Here is a 21,444-nt window from a genome sequence, read left to right as displayed (position 1 = left end):
TGGGAACCGCAATTCGTCTCGGTTGCGCGAACCCAATGTCTCACTCCACTCTCTCCAGTGTGGTTCTCGTGACATCCCCAAGACTTGGATGGAGGCCGTGCTCCATCAGGCGTTATTCAGGTTATTTTCGGGGCGTCGCCACCGTGGAATCGCACATGCGGAATAGCCCCAGAAAGAAACGTCCTCTCGACCCGGAAACAACACCCACCGTCGAAAGCATCCCTGACTTGCCATGGCAATGCTCGAGGAACCGGCGTGGTGTCTTGTGAGGGATGCCCGAAAACAGATCCACACTGGTCCCTTATCGGCGATACGGTCACGAACCTAGGCGGTACCAGTAATACGGGTAACTGACCAAGTCTTTTGAACTCTGGTGGTCAGACCGGTCTAATTTTCTCTGATTTTCTCTGATTGTCGCTGATTGTCGCTGTCTCTGCAGAACACCTGGAGCCATTCGGAGCTAACCCACTCAGTCCACTTTTCCAACTAAATTGCTACTGATTTACTGGTGATTTGATGAAGCTGGCCTGTTCACTCTGCTATCAGCGTCCCCTACCCCAGAACCAATTTGACGCTGCCCGTGACAAACCTGATGTTGGCCTGCCCACTGCTGCCTTGCTTCTCCGACCGCAAGGAATGGCCCCCCTACCGCGTGGCAGCCAAAAACTCCTCGACTCGTAACAAACTGACGTCGAATCGACATTCTTGGTGATGTGTTGAGTGGGCGGAGTCTGCATGATCGGATCATCTGTTTCCCCAGTTGTACAGAGTACGTATACCTTCCGGTGCCAGGTCATTCAAACAAACAACCGTTCTCGTCAAAGATCCAGACCATCAGCACCCCAAAGACAGACTGGAATGGCCGGGGCGTTCCATGGAAATCACCATTGACAACCTTAAATCCAAATAAACATCAGACTAGTCGTTTGAATGGTTCGATGCAAGGCATGGCCTGGATAATCTTAACTTTGCTTCCGAAGTTGTCATTTATCCGCGTACCGGCATACCGTAAACTTTCGTCCTGCATCAACTGCAAAACAACGAATCTCCAGACAAGCTCATTGCACGGGCACGACGCGATGATTGCCTGCAGGTCGCTCCCCTGTCCTACCCCCATGTCAACTTGCGTCCGGGCTGGCCTGGTTTGTGATCGTAAACGGCGCCCCTGTGGGACCTTCAGGCTCCAGCTGGCTTATGCTCTCAGGCCTCGCCTTGACCCGTATTTTAGACAAGGTCGGAAGACGATGGCCACCGCAATCTCTGGGTTGAGTCATGGATTGCTGACAAGGCAATCATTTAAGCTTATTATCTGGAATATATGTTATGTTTTTCCTTTATCCCATCTGTAAGATCTTAAATTCTGATTGCAGATAACAAAAGTAATAAACTCAATTGAAGATAAAAGAAAGCTGGTGTTTCCATGCTGCCATAAACATCCCTGCATATGGATACAAACTCTTGATTAAGATTTCCCTCTTATCTCTCGTAGCATGAATTATCCAGCGGATAAACAGGGCATGCTTTATTATGCCCTGGTTTAGAGGACACCTTCTCTAATCAAACCTTAAGTATTATTTATCTTTACTCTTTTTTTCCCCTTTTCTTTTTTTTTTTTCTTCTTGTTTATTCCTTTTTATGCTTTTTGTTTGTTTATTTTCCCCTTCCTGCTAGTGGTCTGATGGTTTGAATCGGGGGAATCTTCTATCCCTGCCGGTAGTCAGGTCGGCGGGGCGGCAGCATGGACCGTCTGGGCTGCCCATGTCTATGATAGCAGGGCTGGTTATTCTCTCTGAGGAGAATAAGCTCTTTCTCGCAGGTATCCGACGAGTAGCCCACCGAGACGCCGAGATAGTCACGGCGGTTGTCGCTCCATCTTTTAACGGTATCCAAAACCTTACGAGCAACAATGGTGCTCGAGAAGACAGCGGTGGCTATAATCATGGTTAAATTAGTTACACACTCAGTCTTGGAAGTAAGACAAAATCATGGCATGTAACTCACCGTTGCCGGAGTTAAAAACCCACAGGAAATCAACGTTTCCAATACCGGCTGTAGTGAGCATTTCATGCTTCCACTTAACCTCAGTCAGGCCGCCGGTAAAGAGTCCCTTCCTAGCGAACGAAAGCCGACGGCGTTCCCTTACTGGCTGTTTCATCAGACGCAAATCATCATTCCAATCGATGATGTCGGCCATCTCTACGGTGTAGTTCTTTCCGATGCGTCCTTGGCCAAGACGTTGCTGCATCTCTTCATCAGACTTCACAAACTCAAGCGCATGTGAGACATGCTGGAAAACAACGCGGACAGAGTTGTTACTTTCCACCCGGACTTCTTGCAAAGGCCCTTCGCGGATGCGAGAGGTAATATGGCGGAATTCGCCCTTCCTGGCCGATCCGTAGATACGGACGACGCCTGCTTTCTCCTCGACGGGCTCTGACGGCGCGGCGGGATGGGCTGCAACCGCCTCTCTACTGGAAACCGACGCATCAGGAGACATCAACTGCGCTGCCTCCTGAGAAGGCCTGGTAGTGTCCGACCTATTTGCGATTTGGGCCCAGCTCCCAGTAACGGGCTGGATTGTAAGCCCAGGTGGTGCTGGGAGCCTGCCCATCGCATGGCTCCTGGTCTCACTCTCCCTCATGTCTACCTCACCTCTCACGGCCATGGTCGCCTGCTGCTGAATACCAACTGAAACAGGATCCTCCGAGCCGGCTGCAGCAAAATCACTACCGTTGGGTCCCTGAGATAAACTTAGTTCCTGGCAAGGTAAAGAGGGCACAAGGAGCATTTACCCTAACATCGATGATACTCTCATCTTCTAGGATATGATTCATACCCTCGTCTACCACCTCGACAAGCTTAACACACAGTTTTCCAAGTAGGTTGGCGGTGTCTTGTTGTTTGTGGTTTCTGAACTGTGGGCCTATCAGCACGCTTTACCTCGTAAATGCAGTTGGCACTTACGTGCTCGTCGATACGACCTAGGTGTCTCATGGCTTCACCAACCGCCCCATAAACAATGGACTCATGAATTGTCATCATGACTTGTCAAGGCGGGTTGGCTAAAGTCTACCCCCCAAAAAAAGCAAACTGAGGTAAGCACTGTTCACTTTAGACAATGATCTATGAGATGGTGCAGTATATGGACTGTCTTTTCTGGGTTTGAGGATTAGCTCACTTGATAGGTAGGAAGAGGCTCAGTTGATGCTTCATACCTAATGGCTATGTAGGGTTTATTGCTTCTTGCGAAGATAGATGAGATTACCTGGTGAGTGGTTCCTGAAAAGAAACAACGGATATTAGCTGATAACCCAAGTGGTTTGGAAGGGTGGCAAGAACAATTTAAACCACTTAGCCGCTATAGGAAGCTGCAAAGGTCTGGTTTGCTTGATCTGTTTGTCACCCTCCTCTCAAACAAACAGGTCGCTTTTACCTAAAGAACTGCAAGGCAAGCAGAAAGCCAATAAAGAGATAATGGGAGTGAAGAGATAAGTGATGGAAGCTAAATGCAGAATGCAATCGGCAACACCAAGGAATGGGCGATTAACAGCCACAGATAGGGGATAAGGAGGAGATGATGGAATGAGGGAAGAGAGAAGGGAGAAAATTAAAAGGTGGGAAAGAATAAAGTAAGAGGCAGGCCAGACAAGGCAGAACAAGGGCAAAGTGAGAAAACCCTGAGGCCTATCTGAGGGTCCAGTAACACCAAGCCTGAGTGAATGAAGACACCCAGGACAGAACGTGAATGGCCTCGTTGCCTCGCTACCACTCCCCCGGAACCTCGCTTCCAGATACTACCTGAAACCCATGTCCATGCTGTCTATTCTGTCTCTGCTGGCTGCAGTTGCGCTGGGCAAATGTGATGGCCATCTGCAATAAATCTGCTTACATGGCCACTCCGCAATATCAACTTCTTACTTGGATGTTTACACTGCCAGGGGAAGTGATCGAGCCTGACACTGTTGCGCCACACAGACTCCGGAATTTCCTGATGACTTGCAGTACTGTGGATCTTTTCCATTGATCATTGGTTGGTGCTAATGTATCGATATCAAAAAAGACATGACCATCAAGACGCCCAACACTAATACCCCAAACGGACCCCCTCAGCTCTATCATGGATACAACAATCACATGGAGAAGTCATCAAGACATCAAGAATCAGGTTAAAGCCTAGCCCCTAGTCACGAAAGCGGGGGGAAGCTCCTGACAAAACTGCACATAGACACAATGATCAGCATAAGCCCAGGCCCAAACCTTATATCAACGTCGGATATAGATGGATCATCACTTACTGCGCAGGGCACTCGTATCCAGACGGGTTTTTATGTAAATAGAGCTGATGGTAATCCTCCGCATCCCACCACTGGCCAGCAGGAATAATCTCCGTCGAAAGAGCCTGCTTATACCACTCCTTGGCTACTTTGTCCGTAATCTCCTCCGCAATCTTGTGCTGCTCGTCGCCATGCGTGAAGATGGCACTACGGTATTGCGTACCGATATCTGGACCCTGGCGGTTCTTGGTCGTTGGATCGTGCATGCGGTAGAAGAATTCTAGAAGTGAGCGGTAGCTCACGAGTGAAGGATCGAATGTGACTTTCAGGGCTTCCGCATCTACAACAGTGGAACAAAAAAAAGAAAAATAATCGTCAGTATTCCATCGATTCGGAATGTCAAGTAGTTCAGGTAAAAACTGATCAGGAAACTTTTGAGTTCACTCACGTCCCGTATCCCCCGAACACACAGCGCGGTATGAAGGATGCGAAGTGTTTCCCCCGCAGTATCCCACCTTCGCATCAAGTAGGCCCTTTCCCTGCCCGAATTCCTTGCGGAACAGGTGTTCCACGCCCCAGAAGCATCCTGCTGCCAGGGTAGCCGTCTGTGTACCACTTGCCATATTCCGGGATGTTGATTCGGGTGTCAAAGAAAGAATTGGGGAGCTGGTGGAGAAGGTGCGGAAAAAGCGCGAGAATAACGTCGAGCCGAGCGCGGGTGCGGCGAAAGCCATCAAATACGAGTCGCTGGGTTATTTATGTACTTCCTATTTAATTAAAATGTTTGAGGAGAGGCCGATAATGTAGTTACAATGTCAAAAAGAGGGGAGAAGCTGCGGGGATATAAACCTGTTGTCGCAAGAACGTCGCCGTCGCGTTAGCTAAGCTTGGAGACAGTGGCGTCATTCTCTGCAGGACATTGCGACCTAATTGAATGTCGCGAAAATATACCTCCGAACAGGCGGGTTTCAATTACGATTTGCCAATTCTCTTGCATCAGATGGGTTTCTTCGGCAGTTGCTTGATTGGGCCATCTGCTAACGACCGCCATGTTGGTTGAGACTCCAAAGGTTCTGTTATTGTACAAATTGCAATGAATAGTATGTCCCATGAAAAGAAAAGGAAAGAAAAGACTGCACCACGCCGTCCCAGCGTTACCGTATCGCCAAACAATTTAAACAAAGAAATTAAAAATCAATCGTAAACCTGCCAATCCTGGGTTGGATGGATCCTTTCTGAAATCTTTAACAGCATCACAAACCACCGAAAGCACTCAACCGAGATGTGTCTCGGCCTGAGAAGCTAAAGTCTCTAGGACGAATGTCTCCGCCAAACGTCGTGCGTCTTTGGCTTGTGTTCTTCTTGATTGGGAGGCTTCGAGGGCCCAGGACCGATGATCGCTTGTTCTCGGCCTCCTTGTCGCCCTTAGCCATTCGCCTTGCCTGCGCCGTGAACATCGTGTTCTCCGGAGGAGAGCTACTGTAAGTCGTCGATGATGGACTTCGGCGACGCTGGGCACGAATAGCAGTTGCATTGGTACTAGGACCGAACGACCCAACAGAGATCCGTCTCATGGCGGTGCTAATCCTTCTCACATCATCCTTGCTTGCTTTCCATTCACCCTTAGGAGGCTCGGGCACAGGAGAAGAAGAGAAATTTCCGCTTGAACTCCTGACCGCAATTCGAGATGGACGCTCTGCGGATGCGCGATTCAAGAAACTGCTGTTCTCAATGTCACGCAGAGGAGTACCCTGGTCGGAAAGGGGAAGGGACGCCGTGGGAGGCGCAGGGATCGGGGAGCTGCCAGCCTTCTTGGATAGAAATCCAGTCTTGAATCTATTGTTCTTTGGAATACTTAGGGGTTGATCTGTGGGCGTCGGAATCGGCGATGAGCCACCTGCAGGGCTGAAGCTCCTAGTTGGCACTGGGATGCCACGTGGGATCGGAGATGACCTTGGGAGTGTGGGCTCTCCAGGGCTTTCACTTCGAGGAACAGGGGTGGCTTCCCGTTTTTGTGGTGTTTTCTGAATCTCAGTCAAAGTGCCATCTTGCTCGTCATCCTTCCACCGAACACTCCGCTTTGGTGGCTTTGCCTGTACCTTCTTCGGCGAGAAACTGACGCTCTTCCGTCCGCTACCCATCTTACGGCGGCGAGGAGATCCTCTCGTCGGTGAAGCCGGAGCTGTTGGATGCAAGGACACTGCAGCATTCATGCTCTTTCCTGGGGGCACAATTGCTAGGCTCAGCCTCTTCTTCTGCTTCGACGGCGAAGCTTTGGTAGGGCTAGCCGGCATTGTAGGCAAGTTGCCATCTGGTTTGACGACGTTCGAGGTTACGGCATAGCATGAATCCAGCATATTGGTTAGGCTCCGCTTCCCCATTTCCACTGCCTCCTCCTCGCTCAGGTGCATGATATCTTCGATTGAAGAAGCTATCTCAAACTGCGCCTGCAATAACACCTGTACTGTGGCAGCTTCTCCTCCCTTATCATGTTCAGCTACCGCTGAAAGAGCCTCTCGCTCGGTATTTGACCTCAATAGCTCCGCCTCGCGCCGAAGATTGGTAATGTCACTTTTATCGCTAGTTTCGAATTCTTGGAGCTGCTGGACCGCGTTTTCAACGGCAGATGTCATACCACGCTCCCAAACACTCTTCGCTAGACGCTTATGATAGTGTTGCCGACTTCCTTCCAGTTCCAACAAGATCCCTTGGGCTGTTCTCCGAATAGCTTGAAGGTTAGGCAAAGGTACCTCGTTTTCGGAATTGGCACAAACGTTATCGAAAGCTGCGATCCATGACGATAGCAGGCCGATCCTGCGGCTAACCTGCTTCAATTTTATCATGTTGTTGGTTCTCTCTTGTCTTTCCGGCAGCGAATGATCATAGGCGTTCCGAATTCGGACAAGTCCCTCCCGAACAGCAGCATCCTTCTTTTCCGTTTGCTTCTTAAATTTGGCAAAAGCAACCTTTTCAGATTCCTTCTGCTGTGCTTTGAGCTCGTTGATCAATGCCATCTGTTCATCGATCTTCACTAGGAAATCCTTAACGTGGCGATTAACGTTGAAAACGTTCCGCGTGACCTTCGTTTGAATGTTCTTCGCCCGATTGGCATAGCGCAATGTGTTTTGCGTTTCATCAAAATGCTGGCTGGAAGGACTAACACAGACAATCATGACCGTCTTACAGTTTCCGCCAAGTGAAAACTTGAGGAGCCGTGTCAGTTTCGAGTTTCGATAAGGGACATGGTTTCGTTTGCGTGGATCACAGAGTGCATTTATGCAACTACCGAGGGCGAGGAGAGATTTGTTGATGTTTGCACCTTCAAAAAGTCGTTCTCCCCTGTTTTTTGTTGCGCTCGCACGCTCGCTTCCAGCCAAATCGATGATGCTGAATGTTGCCATTGTATGTGGTTCGTTGATGTCGGCGTTTCTGTCCTTCTGTGCAACGTTGATTTGAAGAACTGCATGGGATCGAGAAGAAGTGGCATTAGCCTCTGTTGGGGACATCGTCCGGCTGGCGTTTCCCTTCATAATCATATCCATAACTTCCTGTACAGATTTCGGGCTATGGCTCGACAATCCGGATACCGATACTGCCTTGTTTGTATCTTCTCGCAGGGAGAGGCCACCCTTTGTGCCGCCAGGAACAAGCAGATCGCGAATGGTTTCGTTGTAAATTTCGAGGAACGAAAGAGATAGTTCTGTGTGCTTCTCCCCGGATCTCTCCTCAATACGCTCAAACAGCTCCTGCATGGTGAGAAAGATTATACCTGGCTGTTGCGGCGTGCCAGTAATAGTGTGTGTCTTTCCACATCCGGTCGCTCCATAAGCAAAGACAGTGGCATTGTATCCGTCAAGGACGCTATCGAGGAGGCTTCTTGTTGTCGATTCGTAAACTTCCCCTTGGCTGGCATTTTGATCGAAAATCCTGTCGAAAGCAAAAGTCTGGTCTTTCACACGTTTACCGTTGGGAACGACACTCCTGGAGAATTTGTGTACGGGGTTGTCTTCCGGGGGATCGAATACCCTTTTCAAGACTTGGTTAGCACATGCCTAAACAAGCAATTCAACGCCTTTACTTACAGGCATCTGTCATCAATGACCTTCACAATAGATCGAAGGCCCTTTTGGTTCAGCTTTGGGGTTGGTGCCCCCGCCAGAGAACCATCACCAAGAAACAGCGGTCCATCCTCACATTTTGTGATCTGCGCTGCCTCTCTTATTGTAAACGGTCTGACTCTAACAGCAACGGTGATAGAAGAGGAGTCACTCGGAGGCCCCATATTGTCGGATTATTGTCGAAAAGTGATTGTTGTCGGCGTTAAAAACTGGTGAACCTGAGGGCCGTCCGCCCCGTACCGTTTGCTGTGGCACTTGAAGGGCGCGAAAAAGGTATTAACGAGCAAACAAAAGAGATAAGAAACAAAGCTGTCCGACGAAGAATGTTGACAATAGTGGGCCTTTTTCTCCCGAGATCCCCAGAGACTCCCCTGTTCAGGTGCACTCAAGCTCGAGTGGAGGCTTCAAGCCACTTGTGTGAGTTGTTGACATCTCCCGCTTGTTATGCGGGCGGCGTTGCTCGAGCAACACGCGGGCCGTGTGTATATCGCGGCTAAGGTCGTGTGTTTTGGTCGTTCCCATATGAAAGTAGCCCAATTTGGCTTGGAGTCAATATGAATACGGCGAAATTTATATCGACACGCACCAAATTAGGCAGGGATGTGTTTCATCTATATCCCGAAACAGAGAGTCAATTGCACATCAGGGAGAGAGTGTGCCACGTTAGGGGCATGCTTCTTACTGGTGCTCCTCACATTCTCATCTAAAGAAGCCATACTATTGGATCACAGCAGTCATTACAACAAAGGCCGAAAACAAACTGGGCAAACTTGGCATGTGTTACCAAACCAAACACAAGTCAACCTCGAGCGGTGTACAGTGTACACTTCAAATGCTACTGATGATATATGACTGAATTGCCTATTTTTACATCTCCCGATGAATGTAAACTATACTCCAGCAGAACAAACTTTCTCCGGCCAGAGAACTTTCTTCTAGTTCCAAGAAGCACTACGAACTCCATGCAGTAAACTCTATACAATCCTTGCGCCGAAAAAAAAAACCAGACAAAGCAACCGGAAGCAGAGTAAGGGACAGAATAAGTATATCAACAGCCCACTATACTACCTCTTCTTCGTCATCAAGGCTAGGTACAACAACATCCCAACCAGGATCATCTAAGCCAAGATCGGTAGAGCCCTCTTTTCCTGGCTTTCGGAACCTAAACGCGACTGCCTGCCCGTTATTAAGTTCAGCAGCTTTCAAGCTTTGAGATGTAGATTTCTTTCCCCCTCGCTTGGGCGCCTCATCATCGAACTCTAGTGTTTCAAGGCTCGTCCATCCTTTCTCCAAGTCATTCTTATCCACTGCAACTCCAAGCTCGATCTCGGCAGGATCTTCGGGGACAGGGTCGCCATTGATATCTTTCAAGCCGCGCGCTTGAAGGGCTTTGAGGAGCGCAGACTTGGTACTAGGGATTGTCTCGGAAGGCGGAAGCATCAAAAGCACGGTCGTTCTGTGCTTTTTGAACAGTAGGGTCCAGCTTAATGGGTCAGACTGTGAATTATTTTACACGAGTTAGAATAATGTGAGAAATTCCAGAGGAATCGCCCAAAGGTGAGCGGCGTAACTTACCATGGTATCGAGGGAGCTTGATGAGGCTGGTTGGGAAAAGCTCTGGCGGGTCCTCGGCGCTAGGTATTGATGTCCGGACTTGAAGTTGCGGACACGAGCCGGAGAACATTCATTAGTCTTCCCGCAACTCACTCACGTCAGTCAGAGAATTCCCCCCAAAACAATCCAGGAGCTTCGAAATAGCTCGATTTGTGAAGTCAAACGTGGACCTTTTTACGCCTGCGAGCAGATTTTTGTCTAGACTATCTCGAATACGTTAAAAAAGCGCCGGGACTCAGTTCCTTCCTTCCATCATGGACACAGAACAGCCCTCCAGACCAAACGGCGCAGAATCCACGACTCTGTACAAGATACTCCATTGGGACAAGTTCTTCGAATCCGAAGCGCCGCCCCGATTGGGGATGGAGGTTGGCCAGCGACTGCCATTAGCCACCACGTCTGCTTTCTCGGCAGGACTGGCTATCGGTGCAACTCACGGCAGCAAGAAGGCCGCGTATCGTTTCCGCGCTGAAAACGCCCATCGCTTTCCCACTACGCCGACCGGATGGTTCCAGTACCACAAAACCAAGAACTACATTTCTATTGTTGGGGGAGTCAAGGAAGGTATGAAAATGGGGTTTAAACTTGGCGCGGGTGCGCTGGCATTCTGTCTCTTTGAGGAGACGGTTGACTATGCCCGTCACGACCAGAGGGATTTCATATCCACAGTAACCGCTGGGTTGTCGTTTTCCGGTATTTACAGCTTACTAGGTGAGTGCCAGTCTCCTCGAGCTTACCAGCCCAAGGGAAATGAAGCTTATATCCGTACTCTATAGCTCGGCACGATGTATATACCGCGGCGCGGACAACAAAACTTGGTCTGAAACTAAGTTTGGCGTATGGACTGATGCAGGACGCGCTTGAGTCCCTGAAAGGCAACCGACCTACCTATGTTGATTTTATTCTCGGCCATCGATCAAAGCCCGAATGAAACAGCACGGAGAGTGTAAAGAATAACCATGTGTTCGCCAAGCACACCTCGCCGTCATAACACCAGTCCACTTGGTTTCGTTCCAAGGTCTCACGAAAAGCTATGAAGTGCAGCCCAGGCGTATTACCACGCCCGGGGTGGAAAGCAAGCCTCCCAAGGAAGATCGACCCCGTTAATGGCCCCGATTCCTGTCATCACCAGGCTTTTCTATGCAGTCAGCAAACGCTGCCTGCTCGGGGATTACTGCCATTTCGGGGGAGCGAAACTAGATCTCAGATAGCGGTTGTCAAAAGAGGAACTACCTTATATACGTTTTTATTCTTTGAAGACACCTTGATAAGGCTCGGGACAACGCAAACAATAGTTGCGCATCCAGCATGCCCTGAATCTTTTGGTCGCCTTTTCTTTATCTACAGGGGTGTGCTTCACTAAACGTCAGGTGATTGCGCGACTGCACTCCACGAGGAGTCCGTGCTGGAATTGACGGGATAGTGGATGGATTGCTATTTTCTCTAGACCCTGTTCTCGTTTCAGGTTTTTCAGTGGAATAAGAGACTCGCCCAAACAGATACTCAAGCTGCTGCTGTGAAATTAGCAGATGATGTAACTAAGTAGATTAGCTCGCTCTGAAACAGTTTCCACGAAATCCGAGGCATCCAAAAATAATCTCATGCAGGAGAATGCAAATAATCCAATCCGGTGATTCAGATTCGCGGCGGTACCTGTTCATCTGGCGGGCGCCCCCTCAGGCACAGGGTATCCCGTGCTTCAGAGATCCGTCTTCCGTATTAGCATGCTCGGCTTTGGGGACTGCCTTCCAGTCAATTCTACTGCTGTGTTGACCAGGGTGAGCATTCGAGTCGGCTTCTTTCAGCTTCGCTGCTGCGCACCCCGCCATGCGATTACTCGCTGAAACAAACGGAAGAAAAAGCAAAATTACGGAACTCTTTAAGACTTTAACAAACTCGGGTCTGCAATTGGGAAGATCGCAGGAACTTGGAACCCTTCTAGAACTGCTCCAGAACGATCCCTCTTTCCTCCGTGCTTGCGGTGTCAGACCCCTCCATTATCATTGTTTCTCCCAACGAGTACAGCCATCTTCAAGCAGCTTCTTTCTTGACCTTTTCCCCTCCGGTCAACTTCCTCTTCTATTTACCCTACTGAAACTATTTTAACTCGGCCTCTGTTCAGCCTATATACTACTTTTCGGGAAGGACCATCTTATCCTCAGCTCCCAAGTCACAACTTTTCCGCGCACAGTCGTTCGTGATTCCGTCCTCGATCAACGACGCAAGAGATTCGCTAAGTTGAGCGCAGCAAACATTTTTAGACCTTCGCACTAGGTATATCTATCTCACACTCGCACGGATCACGGTCGTTTGCTAGCGCCCAGACTCAGAGGAGTTGGTGGAGCTCGGCAGCATTAAATTAATTATTGCCGTTTGACGTGGGAGATCCCCGCCTCAGAGGTATTCCGAGTCTGGCCCAGTTCTAGCTGGACCAAATTTACTACACCTTCCCAAGCTCTCTTACTAACGCAGAATGCTTGCTTTCAGTCCTCTGCTCGCTTCCAATCTCCGCGTTTCATTCCATCGATAGTCTTTTTGTCGCTCGAGTCGAACTGCGGCATCGGTCGGCTGCTCAAATGTTTGCTCGCTACTGACCCTCCCCCGCGCCGTGGAACTGGGGATGCTCCTCTGAAGCTCCCGTCACTCCATTTTCGTCGACGTCATCGTTTTGTGCTCTGGGTCTTCCGAACTCTATGCTACTGCTGGAAACATATAACTGATTTTCTGTATCCTGTGCTCTATTCCGCCTCCCCCAAAATAGCGTCACAATCGTTCAAAATGCGGCGTCATGGCAGGGCCAGTGGAGGTTCAACCAAAGCTGTGACACCCGTCTCCGACACCGTATCGCTAATCCATTCCTTCGACTCAATCACGAACCCGAATCGCCCGGTGCGCCCGTCGCCATTGGCTTCTTCTAACATCCAAGCTTTGCCTTTGGATCTCATCGATCGACTGCGCTCTTTTCCTCTGTTCCAATCCACTCCGGAGTCGTTTCTCGTCGATGTCGGACAGCACCTGCGCCCGCAGCTTTGTGCGCCAAACGATTATATATTGACGGAAGGCGACGAGGCAAAGGCAATATATTGGCTGGTACGAGGTGCGGTGTCGGTCACGTCAAGAGATGGAGAAAGTATATACGCTGAGCTTGAGCCGGGCGCCTTTTTCGGCGAAATAGGCGTGTTGATGGATCGACCTCGTACCGCTACCATCATCGCACGATCCCGATGTTTGCTGGTGGTATTAACTAAGGAAGATTTCAGGAGAATTCTTCCTCGCTTTCCCGAAGTAGAGCAGGCCATCAGAGACGAAGCTCAAGAACGGTTGATGATATTAGAGAAGAAGAAAAAGGAAACCTCCGTACCTTCGGCCGAGCTTATAGAGGCAGGTCGGAGAGGATCCAAAAGATTAAGGGACACCTTCTCCCGCGACATGTCGCTTACTGAACAGAACGGTGCAAGTCTAAAGTTCGTCAATAAGAAACGAAAATCCCCAAGTCCGGGACTGGCTGATGGAACTTCAAGTGCGCTAGCAAATGGGCTCGTTAACGTGCGTCTTCTCCTCAAAGAGCTGCCGCTTTTCGCTGGTCTCCCCCCGGATATTCTTCATTTTTTAGGCCTTAATGCGCAGCCTCGATCATTCCCGCCGTTCACCGACATCATCAAACAAGATTCCCAGGGACGGGAAGTCTATTTTATAGTTCGCGGCGAGGTGGAAGTCCTAAGCGAAAAAAAGGACTCGCGAAGTGGGGGACGTTCTCTCCCCAATACCATTGAATTTCCGGGTTTCGATGTGAAGGCGCGCCTGAAACAGGGCCAATACTTCGGCGAGGTAGTCAGTCTTTCCCTTGCGCCTCGCCGCACGGCAACAGTGCGCTCAATAAATGCCGTTGAATGCCTCATGATCAGTGGTGATGTACTCACTGAATTGTGGGAAAAATGCCCTCAAGATGTCCGCGATCAGGTAGAGCAGACCGCCAAAGAGAGACTCAAGACTGCGTCTGATGGCGATGTTGTCATGTCTGAGGCTGGGGACACCATTGATTCCAGTCCCACCGACGAAAGCTTCAAGATCAGATCTGCTCGTAGACAATCTATGCCTCTCTTGACACTCACTGAAACAGAGTTGGATGGCACGCAAAAGCCAAATGGCATAGATGACCATGCCGTATTACGGCCATCAGACCCAGACCCGTTCCTCAACGTGGGCTTGGATAATGTTCGACTGCGCAGTCGACGAGGGTCTGTTGCTCCATTATCTCCAGAGGAAGTCACTCGAGATCAGCAGCGACCATCTCCTCCTTCCGAACCTTTGTCTAGCAGTTCATCTTTTCGCACCCTTCCGGATACCCCAACCGCACCAACAGCGCAAAAGACACAGCGCGAACCTAGCAATGAAAATCAAGGAACTCTACCGGATAATGTTCTCGTGCGAATTTTCCAACATCTCGAGCTACACGAACTTCTGCGCCTCCGTGGCGTATCTCTTCACTGGTCGGGAATCCTCAACTCGTCCACAAGTTTACTCCGCTACTTGGATTTGAGTGTCTATAATCGCTGTCTCACCGATGATGTACTGGCGAAAATCGTTTGCCCGTTCATCCGCGATAGGCCGCGCTACATCGATATCAGCAACTGTTTTCACATCACAGATGAAGGGTTCAATAATTTGGTGAACACCTGTGGTTCTAATATCGTCGCATGGAAGATGAAGAGCGTTTGGGATGTAACTGCGTCCGCCATCCTGGAGATGGCTCTTAAGGCCAACGGCCTGCAAGAGGTGGATTTGAGTAATTGTCGGAAAGTCAGCGATACACTCCTAGCTCGAATCATTGGTTGGACCACTCCGGGCCCGTATAAACCCCCAGAGGACACGGGGAAGGGTGGCAAACCCGTCGTTAAACCGACGATATTGACATCGACAGGGGCGACTTTCGGGTGCCCAGAGCTCAAGAGGCTGACGCTGTCGTATTGCAAGCATGTGACTGACAGGTCTATGCACCATATTGCGTCTCATGCAGCTTCCAGGATCGAAGCAATGGATCTGACACGGTGCACCACAATCACTGACCATGGGTTCCAATTCTGGGGAAACGCTCAGTTTACCAACCTCCGGAGGCTCTGTTTGGCTGACTGCACCTATCTGACCGATAACGCAATCGTTTTTCTCACCAACGCTGCAAAGCAGCTGCAGGAATTGGATTTGGTACGAGAACACTTTTAGTCCGCTTACTGCGATTTATTCACTAATATCATATCAATAGTCATTCTGCTGTGCATTGTCAGACACAGCAACGGAAGTCCTTGCTCTGCAGTGCTCTCAATTGACGTATCTTAACATGTCATTTTGTGGCTCTGCCATTTCTGATCCCTCATTACGCAGCATTGGTCTTCATCTTCTGCATCTAAAACGTCTCTCAGTGCGCGGCTGCGTCCGTGTAACTGGTGCTGGCGTGGAGTCGGTAGCAGACGGCTGTACTCAGTTAGAAGCCTTTGATGTCAGCCAGTGCAAAAACTTGGGTCCCTGGCTTGAATCTGGTGGACCTAAAAAGTACAAGAACAAAGTAATTTTCGATACCGTCGCCGTGAACGGAAGGCTCTACCGGTAGCTCGAGGTTTTGGCAAGTCGAGTGCATGCTGCCGCCTACTTTTCGCGCCCTTTATGCGCCTTCATCCACAGGATACGTCTCCCTCTTGGTATATCTATTAGGCCCGCATATTGCTCTACCTCTATCCCCGTTTCTCTATTGTTTAATATCTTTCCTTCCCGCTTCACATCCTGAAGCTTACTTATTTACGGCTCTAATCCCTTACGTTCGTTTGGGTACTCAGGCTGGATCATTCACCGGAGTTGTGGATTATATCTTGCTGGTCCTTGTGTTTTCCGGCTGACGACAATTACGAGTCTTCTGCATTGCGTTCATATCCTAAAGCGCGTTCACCTGGGAGTGTTTATGTCCTGGTCATGTTCGATCTTTGTCAATTGGGTACTATTTGTTTTGTTTTTGTTTTTCTCATATCTTCCGTCCAGGTGCACAGGAAAAGGCATGGGAGGAGTTTGACTCTGACACAGCTATACCAGCATATATCTATTTATATTGCATGTTGGAGCTGACCAGGCTGCGGATACTTTATATGTACCTTAGATTCCTTATTTTCTTACCACTTCTTCTTCATTTCATATGGGAGATCCAGCGCTGAGTGCTGTTTCTTGGATCCGGTTTTGTCTAGAACCCAATGAAGCTCAAGGCGTACAAAAACAAACTATGTGGCCCCTTTTTTTTGGCCGTGAGTCAGGCCAAGATCAATCCTGGCTCTGAATATAATGGGGGCGTCTCAGCTTACGCCATGATTAATTACCCTGGGACTCGCTTTGATCCAAGCACTAATTTACGTGTTAAATTGAACAAACCCCTTAGCACTCACAAAGCTTCCTCGGTATGACACCTTTACCCAGTTCTTGAATCCCTTTGGTATCCTTTCAGCAACTATTCAATCAAAGCATTGTTGCCCTTGCGGTTCCTCCCTACCTCATTCATAACAATGAAGACAATGGAGGCCCAATTATCAATGAAAGAAATCCGCATTTATAAGGCAAGCAACAATTCTCGATAACCTCCGGGGTCCACTACAGCGTCTACTCGGGCCCGCCGTGTCTGTTTCTTTCTCTAGAGGTCTTTGATTATATTACATGTACCTCCGAGTCTAGAGCCAAAGAATCCGGTGAATAACTGAGTAGACCACGTACACGTACCCAGGCTGCTGTGGAGTGATCCAAAACGGGGTAAAAAGCCGTATGAGATCTCAATATCGACAAACACGAAGACCAAGAGAATTTATTCACTAATAAGATCAGGAAAAATAAAAAAAAAAAATCAAAAAGAGATGGCCAAGGCTTTCGGGGAGAAACGCCAGCCCTACACAGGAACAAGCCCAGACGCAGGTCAAAACCCGTACATGGCCTCGACTCACTATCTGCAAAAGCCGGACGCAAACCTTGCCACAGGGCCTATGACGCTTCCTGAGTGGGCAAAGCCGATGAGCTTAGGAGCGAGGAGGGATGTGATAACTATGACCCTTGATATAGGATTTGGAGAAAGGCAGTTTTCTCTTAAACCTGTGCGATGTGCTCAGACGTCACTAGGAGCAAACAATTTTGACAATACGCGCTTTGATATAGGTTGGAAATAGTGACTTCCTCACTCTATCTACGGTTCCTTGAAGCTTCGAAGTATTCGATGTTCCTTCTTGCATATATACAAATCATAATCATATATTCACATTATAAGGGTATCCCAAGTGTAACTCCGTATATGCAAAAAGTCCCAGAATAGACCAACACCGTAGCAGGAACGTTCTTAATGCAAGACAACAAAACAACAACTAAGAATGACCAGCGTTCTTCTTCACCTTATAGCAGCAACAAATCCCCTTCTTCTCACACCACTCACGAACAAATCCCGCGCCAACCTCTCTATCCTCGTTGACGAGATTGAGGCCCTCGGTGTTCAACCACCTTGTGAAATCCTCGAGGTAAATAGGATCATACATGAGGATTTTCTCATGCCAGCTAGGCCGTTTCCTTATCTCGACAGGGCTCCGATTCTGCCGTGGCTGGGCACGCACGGCCTTTGTGATTTGTTCGCCCAGGTCAGGAAGCTGGGGGTTGCTACTCGCTGAAGCAAGACTAATTGATTGCATGGCTTTGGCTTTTCGGGACGGGCTGCTTGGACTGGAGGGTGTGGTAAACGTAGGCAGTTCTTGCTTCTTGCTTGCCTCTTTGGGCTGTACCTTGGAGGACAGTTCGTCGAAGATCCTGCTTGGCGATGGAAGGAGCTCGTCTTCCGAGTCTTGAATTTCTTCAACGTCGACGAAAGAGCGTTGTGGTGGAGGTTGGCTGCCACGTATTGTCTGAACATCGGACAGACTACTCTGCTGAGACTTTGGTTTAGTGGGCGTCTGTTTGCTCTCGCTTGCTGTAATTGTGGTTTCGTTGGTTACCTCCTTTTGCTGAGAAGTGCCTGGCTGAGATTGGCGTTGAGCTTTTGGCTTCTTTTGAGGAGTTACTTTAGGTTTGGTCGGCCTTTTCTGGCGCTTCGCTGGTTGAGATTCAGCAGAGACAGTAGAAATTGCAGCGGTTGTTTCTTTTGGCTGCAATGCATCGTAGCCTTCTTGGGCGACTGGTCCATTCTGAGCAACCCAGCATTTCTCAAGAATTTCGATCATTTTCTTGCGATTCTTGATCGCCTTCAATCCGTGTCTTTTGATCGCCACTGTCAATTGAAGGTCGGTCTTTTCATTGAAATTGGGCTTCTGCTTGGGCTTATTGCGCGTCGATTGTTGTTCAACGACTTGAGCGTTAGATGCATGCGACTCGTCATTGACTGGCGCAGCATCTGGCGCCAAATTATCCGTCCGTGATATATCGCTTGAGTGACTAAGTCCACTGGCATCTCCGGTTTGATCAACTTTCTCTATGTTGTCATGAACAGACGGAGAGGCAACCTTGGGAACTTCAGGTGAGTCAACAAGATCGACAACCTCAAGGTCTACAAGTGACCCTTCCGTATCTCTAGCTGCGGCGGACCAAAGGTTCCTGGGGGCCGTAAACCGAGATATGGCAGAGGATGAGCGCGCAGGCCCTGGGCATTCGTTCAAACGGAACGGAAGGGCACACGACGACTCCTTCTCCGACTCTTGAAGCGCGGCCTGCGTATCTCTTAATAGAGTTGGAGAATCTGCCCGTTCTAACTGGCTACAGGTACCAAAAACAAGGTCCTGTTGATCTAAGGAATCCAAGGCGTCTTGGGGAGAAAGTACAATTCTCCTTGGCATTTTAAACCCAGAGTTCTCGTCCGCCTTTCTCTTCGTTTTGCGACTTCCCGGTTTATCCGCTTTTGGGCTCTCGGTAGTTACGGAGGCAGCTTGGCCCGTAGAATCTGAGCAATCCGTAGATGTCTCATGATATGACGCTGTCACGCGAGCGGTCAGTGTTGTCAACCGTTTGGCCCGCCTCTTGGGCTTCTTGCTGAGCTTGGACGACTTGGAGGTCGCGGATATGTTCGGGTCTCCCTCACTATTGTGGGAGTCATCGTCGGCTAATGGCTTTGGCTTTGCAGGAAGTACCCTAGAGTCCACAAGCTGTTGTGGTCATTGGAATTAGTGAAATAATTTTGGCATAGCAGTTAATTGGGACAATACCTCTATTCGCCGGCGCTTTGTCGGTCCACTATCTGCAAGCGTCTGGGCTCTATCAGGGGCAGTGGCAACTCCATCGTACCCATAGCTAAAAAGTAAGGTGCTGAGGCTATTCTGTCTGCCTTCGACGCCACCTTTTCCCTCCAACTCACTTATCGATTTGGCAGGTTCCTTCGTTGGTGTCCAATCCAGCCTCCTCTTGGTAGCTGACTCTAGTTTCAAACCATATTCGCAACTATCTTTGTCTTCCTTTCCAGCATTTCCTTCGTGCGCAGACTTTGAGGTTAGGTCGCAATCCGCCGACTTTGCACTAGTTTTCTTTGGCTTTGCAGTACCCGATTTGGTGACCTTCCCGGTTATCGTTTTGTTTTTCAATTTTTCGCCCCCTGCTTCGCTACCTGCCGGTTTCTTCCTTGTTCTCTTAGGTTTAGTCGCCGCATTCTCATTGTTTTCCAAAACACCGTTTTCCAGCTCGCATGATTCCGCCTGTGGTCCAGTTTGAGGCTCCCTCACTCTTGACGTCGATTTTAGTTCATTCACCACATCCAATTCCATCGCTGTCCGCTTCGCTGTACGCGCATCCTCCGCTATCCTATCTTTCGTTGCCGGTTGATTAAACTTCGGGGGGGCGAAGTATCTAGAACGCGTCGGAGGTCGAGACAGCTCAGTGGACGAAGCCAACGGAAATGAAAGGTTATCATCAAGTGAACCATTTCCCGCATCCTTCACTGGGTGTGGCGAGGGGGAAACCGCATTGCGCTCCGGCGAGGAAGAGAGCACGACGGCATCAGTAGCAGGAGACATTGTGGCGGCGAAAACAAGTCGCAACGACGTTGGGCGCACATAGATAATCAGTAAGGAAGGAGACCACAACAATCCATGCTGGAGGCCTCTGGCACCACCGGAAGTCGGAGTTCGTGAAGTCGAAAGTTTGGTAAGTAACGTTGTCGACCTTGAAATGTTGGAGATGGCAATCGATAAGGATGGCGTTGGCCTTGGCAAAGATTGATTACCTTACCTACCGCTTTGGGACAACTCAGTGGTAGGCCAGGCAACCAATGGTATTGAGCAACAGTTCTCCACAGGCCTGCATATTGCTCCAAGATCTACGAGCCGTCATGGGTATTGAGCTTTTTATAGTAGTTACTGCTGCTATAGACAATGTGAGGTTATATTGACCCTTCAGAGTGGACTGCTGGAGCGCCATCGGGTGAGCTGTAGAACCCTGTCTACGGCGGTGTTCTAGAAGGCACACAACACAATTGAGCGCGAGAGGAAGAACTAGCTTCGAATGTATATCCAGACGCGGGAATTCTGCGCCCGAGGGTCGATAGGTTTGCTAGCGCTGGCGTTGTGGATGAGCTAGCCAACTCAAGTCTGCTCGCATTGTGTGCAAGTCGGGAGGAATGGAGGCTCTGGCGGAATGGACACCGCAAGTACTCAGGTAGCTCCTCGGAGTGCAATCGCTCCCAAAACAGAGAGCTCCAGCCGCCTCTTCCCCTCGTCAGAAACCCCGTTCGTCTGGTTTGACGAAACCGGAGGCAAAGCTCCCAGCTTATACGCTTTCTTGATCTTCGTTATATCTGAAATTCCCGACAGTGCCGCATCATCAAAAGGCAACGGCGTACCCTGAACGTTTTGTGCTAGGTGCGTGGCAACAGACTCATGAGTAATATCGGGCGTCACGGAGACCTTTATCACAAGTAGGCTGCTTGTAGTGTCGCTGATACCGAACTTTCGAAAAGAATCGGCGATCTGACGTGAATTAGCTCTGGAAGTCCGATAAGTGGCTCGCTATGGCTCAACGCACGTTATTTGTCGGACTCAGTGAGAATACAATTTCTGAGTGGATATTGCGGGACTTGAGACGTCCATTCAGGTAGTCATTGACAGCGCGAAAGACAGATGAGAGAGCATGGGCTCGAGAGAGAACCTGCGCCAATTGTGAGCCAGATTCGCCGGCGGGCAGTTTCATGAGTAAATAAAACATACCATACTGGCATCTATAAGCGCATACTCAAACTCCGGGTTCGCCGAGAGAAGCTGCTGCCGTAATTCGGACGTATTCTGTACATCTTTATAGAGCGCAGCATGTACAGCGAGCGAAGAGGGGAGGTGGGGTAGATGAATTGTTTCTAGAGAAGACGACATTGCTGGAATTAAGAGAATTGGAAAAGTGGCTGTGATGAATATGCGTGTCGAGCGATGAGTCAGAACGAAGCTTCTGGAGCGCGACGCCTCCGT

The 21,444-nt window shown here is 49.4% G+C and overlaps 8 protein-coding genes across 8 annotated transcripts; 2 read left to right on the top strand and 6 right to left on the bottom strand.

Moving 5' to 3' along the window:
• Nucleotides 1-1,701: 1,701 nt before the first annotated feature.
• ASPSYDRAFT_36816 (uncharacterized protein) lies at nt 1,702-3,039 on the bottom strand (the record flags this gene model as incomplete). Its single annotated transcript, XM_040845476.1, has 4 exons — nt 1,702-1,931; nt 2,002-2,758; nt 2,793-2,915; nt 2,965-3,039. The coding sequence occupies 4 exons, from the start codon at nt 3,037-3,039 to the stop codon at nt 1,702-1,704; spliced, it is 1,185 nt and encodes a 394-aa protein (XP_040697075.1).
• A 1,063-nt stretch (nt 3,040-4,102) lies between these two features.
• Nucleotides 4,103-5,267, bottom strand: ASPSYDRAFT_558656 (peptide-methionine-S-sulfoxide reductase). Its single transcript, XM_040849102.1, has 3 exons — nt 4,723-5,267; nt 4,296-4,614; nt 4,103-4,215 (listed from the first exon to the last, which is right to left on the bottom strand). Exons 1-3 carry the CDS (start codon nt 5,006-5,008, stop codon nt 4,185-4,187), a joined length of 636 nt encoding a protein of 211 aa, XP_040697074.1. The 5' UTR covers nt 5,009-5,267; the 3' UTR covers nt 4,103-4,184.
• On the bottom strand, nt 5,122-8,696 carry ASPSYDRAFT_558718 (kinesin family protein). The gene is made up of 2 exons (XM_040849105.1): nt 8,357-8,696; nt 5,122-8,300 (listed from the first exon to the last, which is right to left on the bottom strand). The coding sequence occupies exons 1-2, from the start codon at nt 8,554-8,556 to the stop codon at nt 5,528-5,530; spliced, it is 2,973 nt and encodes a 990-aa protein (XP_040697073.1). The 5' UTR covers nt 8,557-8,696; the 3' UTR covers nt 5,122-5,527.
• Nucleotides 8,697-9,451: 755 nt separating this feature from the next.
• On the bottom strand, nt 9,452-9,970 carry ASPSYDRAFT_36813 (uncharacterized protein; the record flags this gene model as incomplete). The annotated part of the gene is made up of 2 exons (XM_040845475.1): nt 9,452-9,889; nt 9,968-9,970. 2 exons carry the CDS (start codon nt 9,968-9,970, stop codon nt 9,452-9,454), a joined length of 441 nt encoding a protein of 146 aa, XP_040697072.1.
• A 290-nt stretch (nt 9,971-10,260) lies between these two features.
• Nucleotides 10,261-10,937, top strand: ASPSYDRAFT_163279 (uncharacterized protein; the record flags this gene model as incomplete). The annotated part of the gene is made up of 2 exons (XM_040843150.1): nt 10,261-10,717; nt 10,783-10,937. 2 exons carry the CDS (start codon nt 10,261-10,263, stop codon nt 10,935-10,937), a joined length of 612 nt encoding a protein of 203 aa, XP_040697071.1.
• A 1,847-nt stretch (nt 10,938-12,784) lies between these two features.
• Nucleotides 12,785-15,611, top strand: ASPSYDRAFT_163271 (cyclic nucleotide-binding domain protein; the record flags this gene model as incomplete). Its single annotated transcript, XM_040843149.1, has 2 exons — nt 12,785-15,208; nt 15,267-15,611. The coding sequence occupies 2 exons, from the start codon at nt 12,785-12,787 to the stop codon at nt 15,609-15,611; spliced, it is 2,769 nt and encodes a 922-aa protein (XP_040697070.1).
• A 1,774-nt stretch (nt 15,612-17,385) lies between these two features.
• On the bottom strand, nt 17,386-20,004 carry slx4 (the record flags this gene model as incomplete). The annotated part of the gene is made up of 2 exons (XM_040843145.1): nt 17,386-19,143; nt 19,204-20,004. 2 exons carry the CDS (start codon nt 20,002-20,004, stop codon nt 17,386-17,388), a joined length of 2,559 nt encoding a protein of 852 aa, XP_040697069.1.
• Nucleotides 20,005-20,515: 511 nt separating this feature from the next.
• On the bottom strand, nt 20,516-21,351 carry ASPSYDRAFT_1164973 (EKC/KEOPS complex subunit CGI121/TPRKB; the record flags this gene model as incomplete). The annotated part of the gene is made up of 3 exons (XM_040840155.1): nt 20,516-20,955; nt 21,011-21,133; nt 21,193-21,351. The coding sequence occupies 3 exons, from the start codon at nt 21,349-21,351 to the stop codon at nt 20,641-20,643; spliced, it is 597 nt and encodes a 198-aa protein (XP_040697068.1). The 3' UTR covers nt 20,516-20,640.
• Between the last annotated feature and the right edge of the window lie 93 nt (nt 21,352-21,444).

The sequence above is a fragment of the Aspergillus sydowii genome (assembly GCF_001890705.1).
Source record: "Aspergillus sydowii CBS 593.65 unplaced genomic scaffold ASPSYscaffold_17, whole genome shotgun sequence".
Classification (NCBI taxonomy): Eukaryota; Fungi; Ascomycota; class Eurotiomycetes; order Eurotiales; family Aspergillaceae; genus Aspergillus; species Aspergillus sydowii.
The sequence above is the reverse complement of the archived record's forward strand: the minus strand, read 5'-3'. Positions and strand labels throughout refer to the sequence as shown.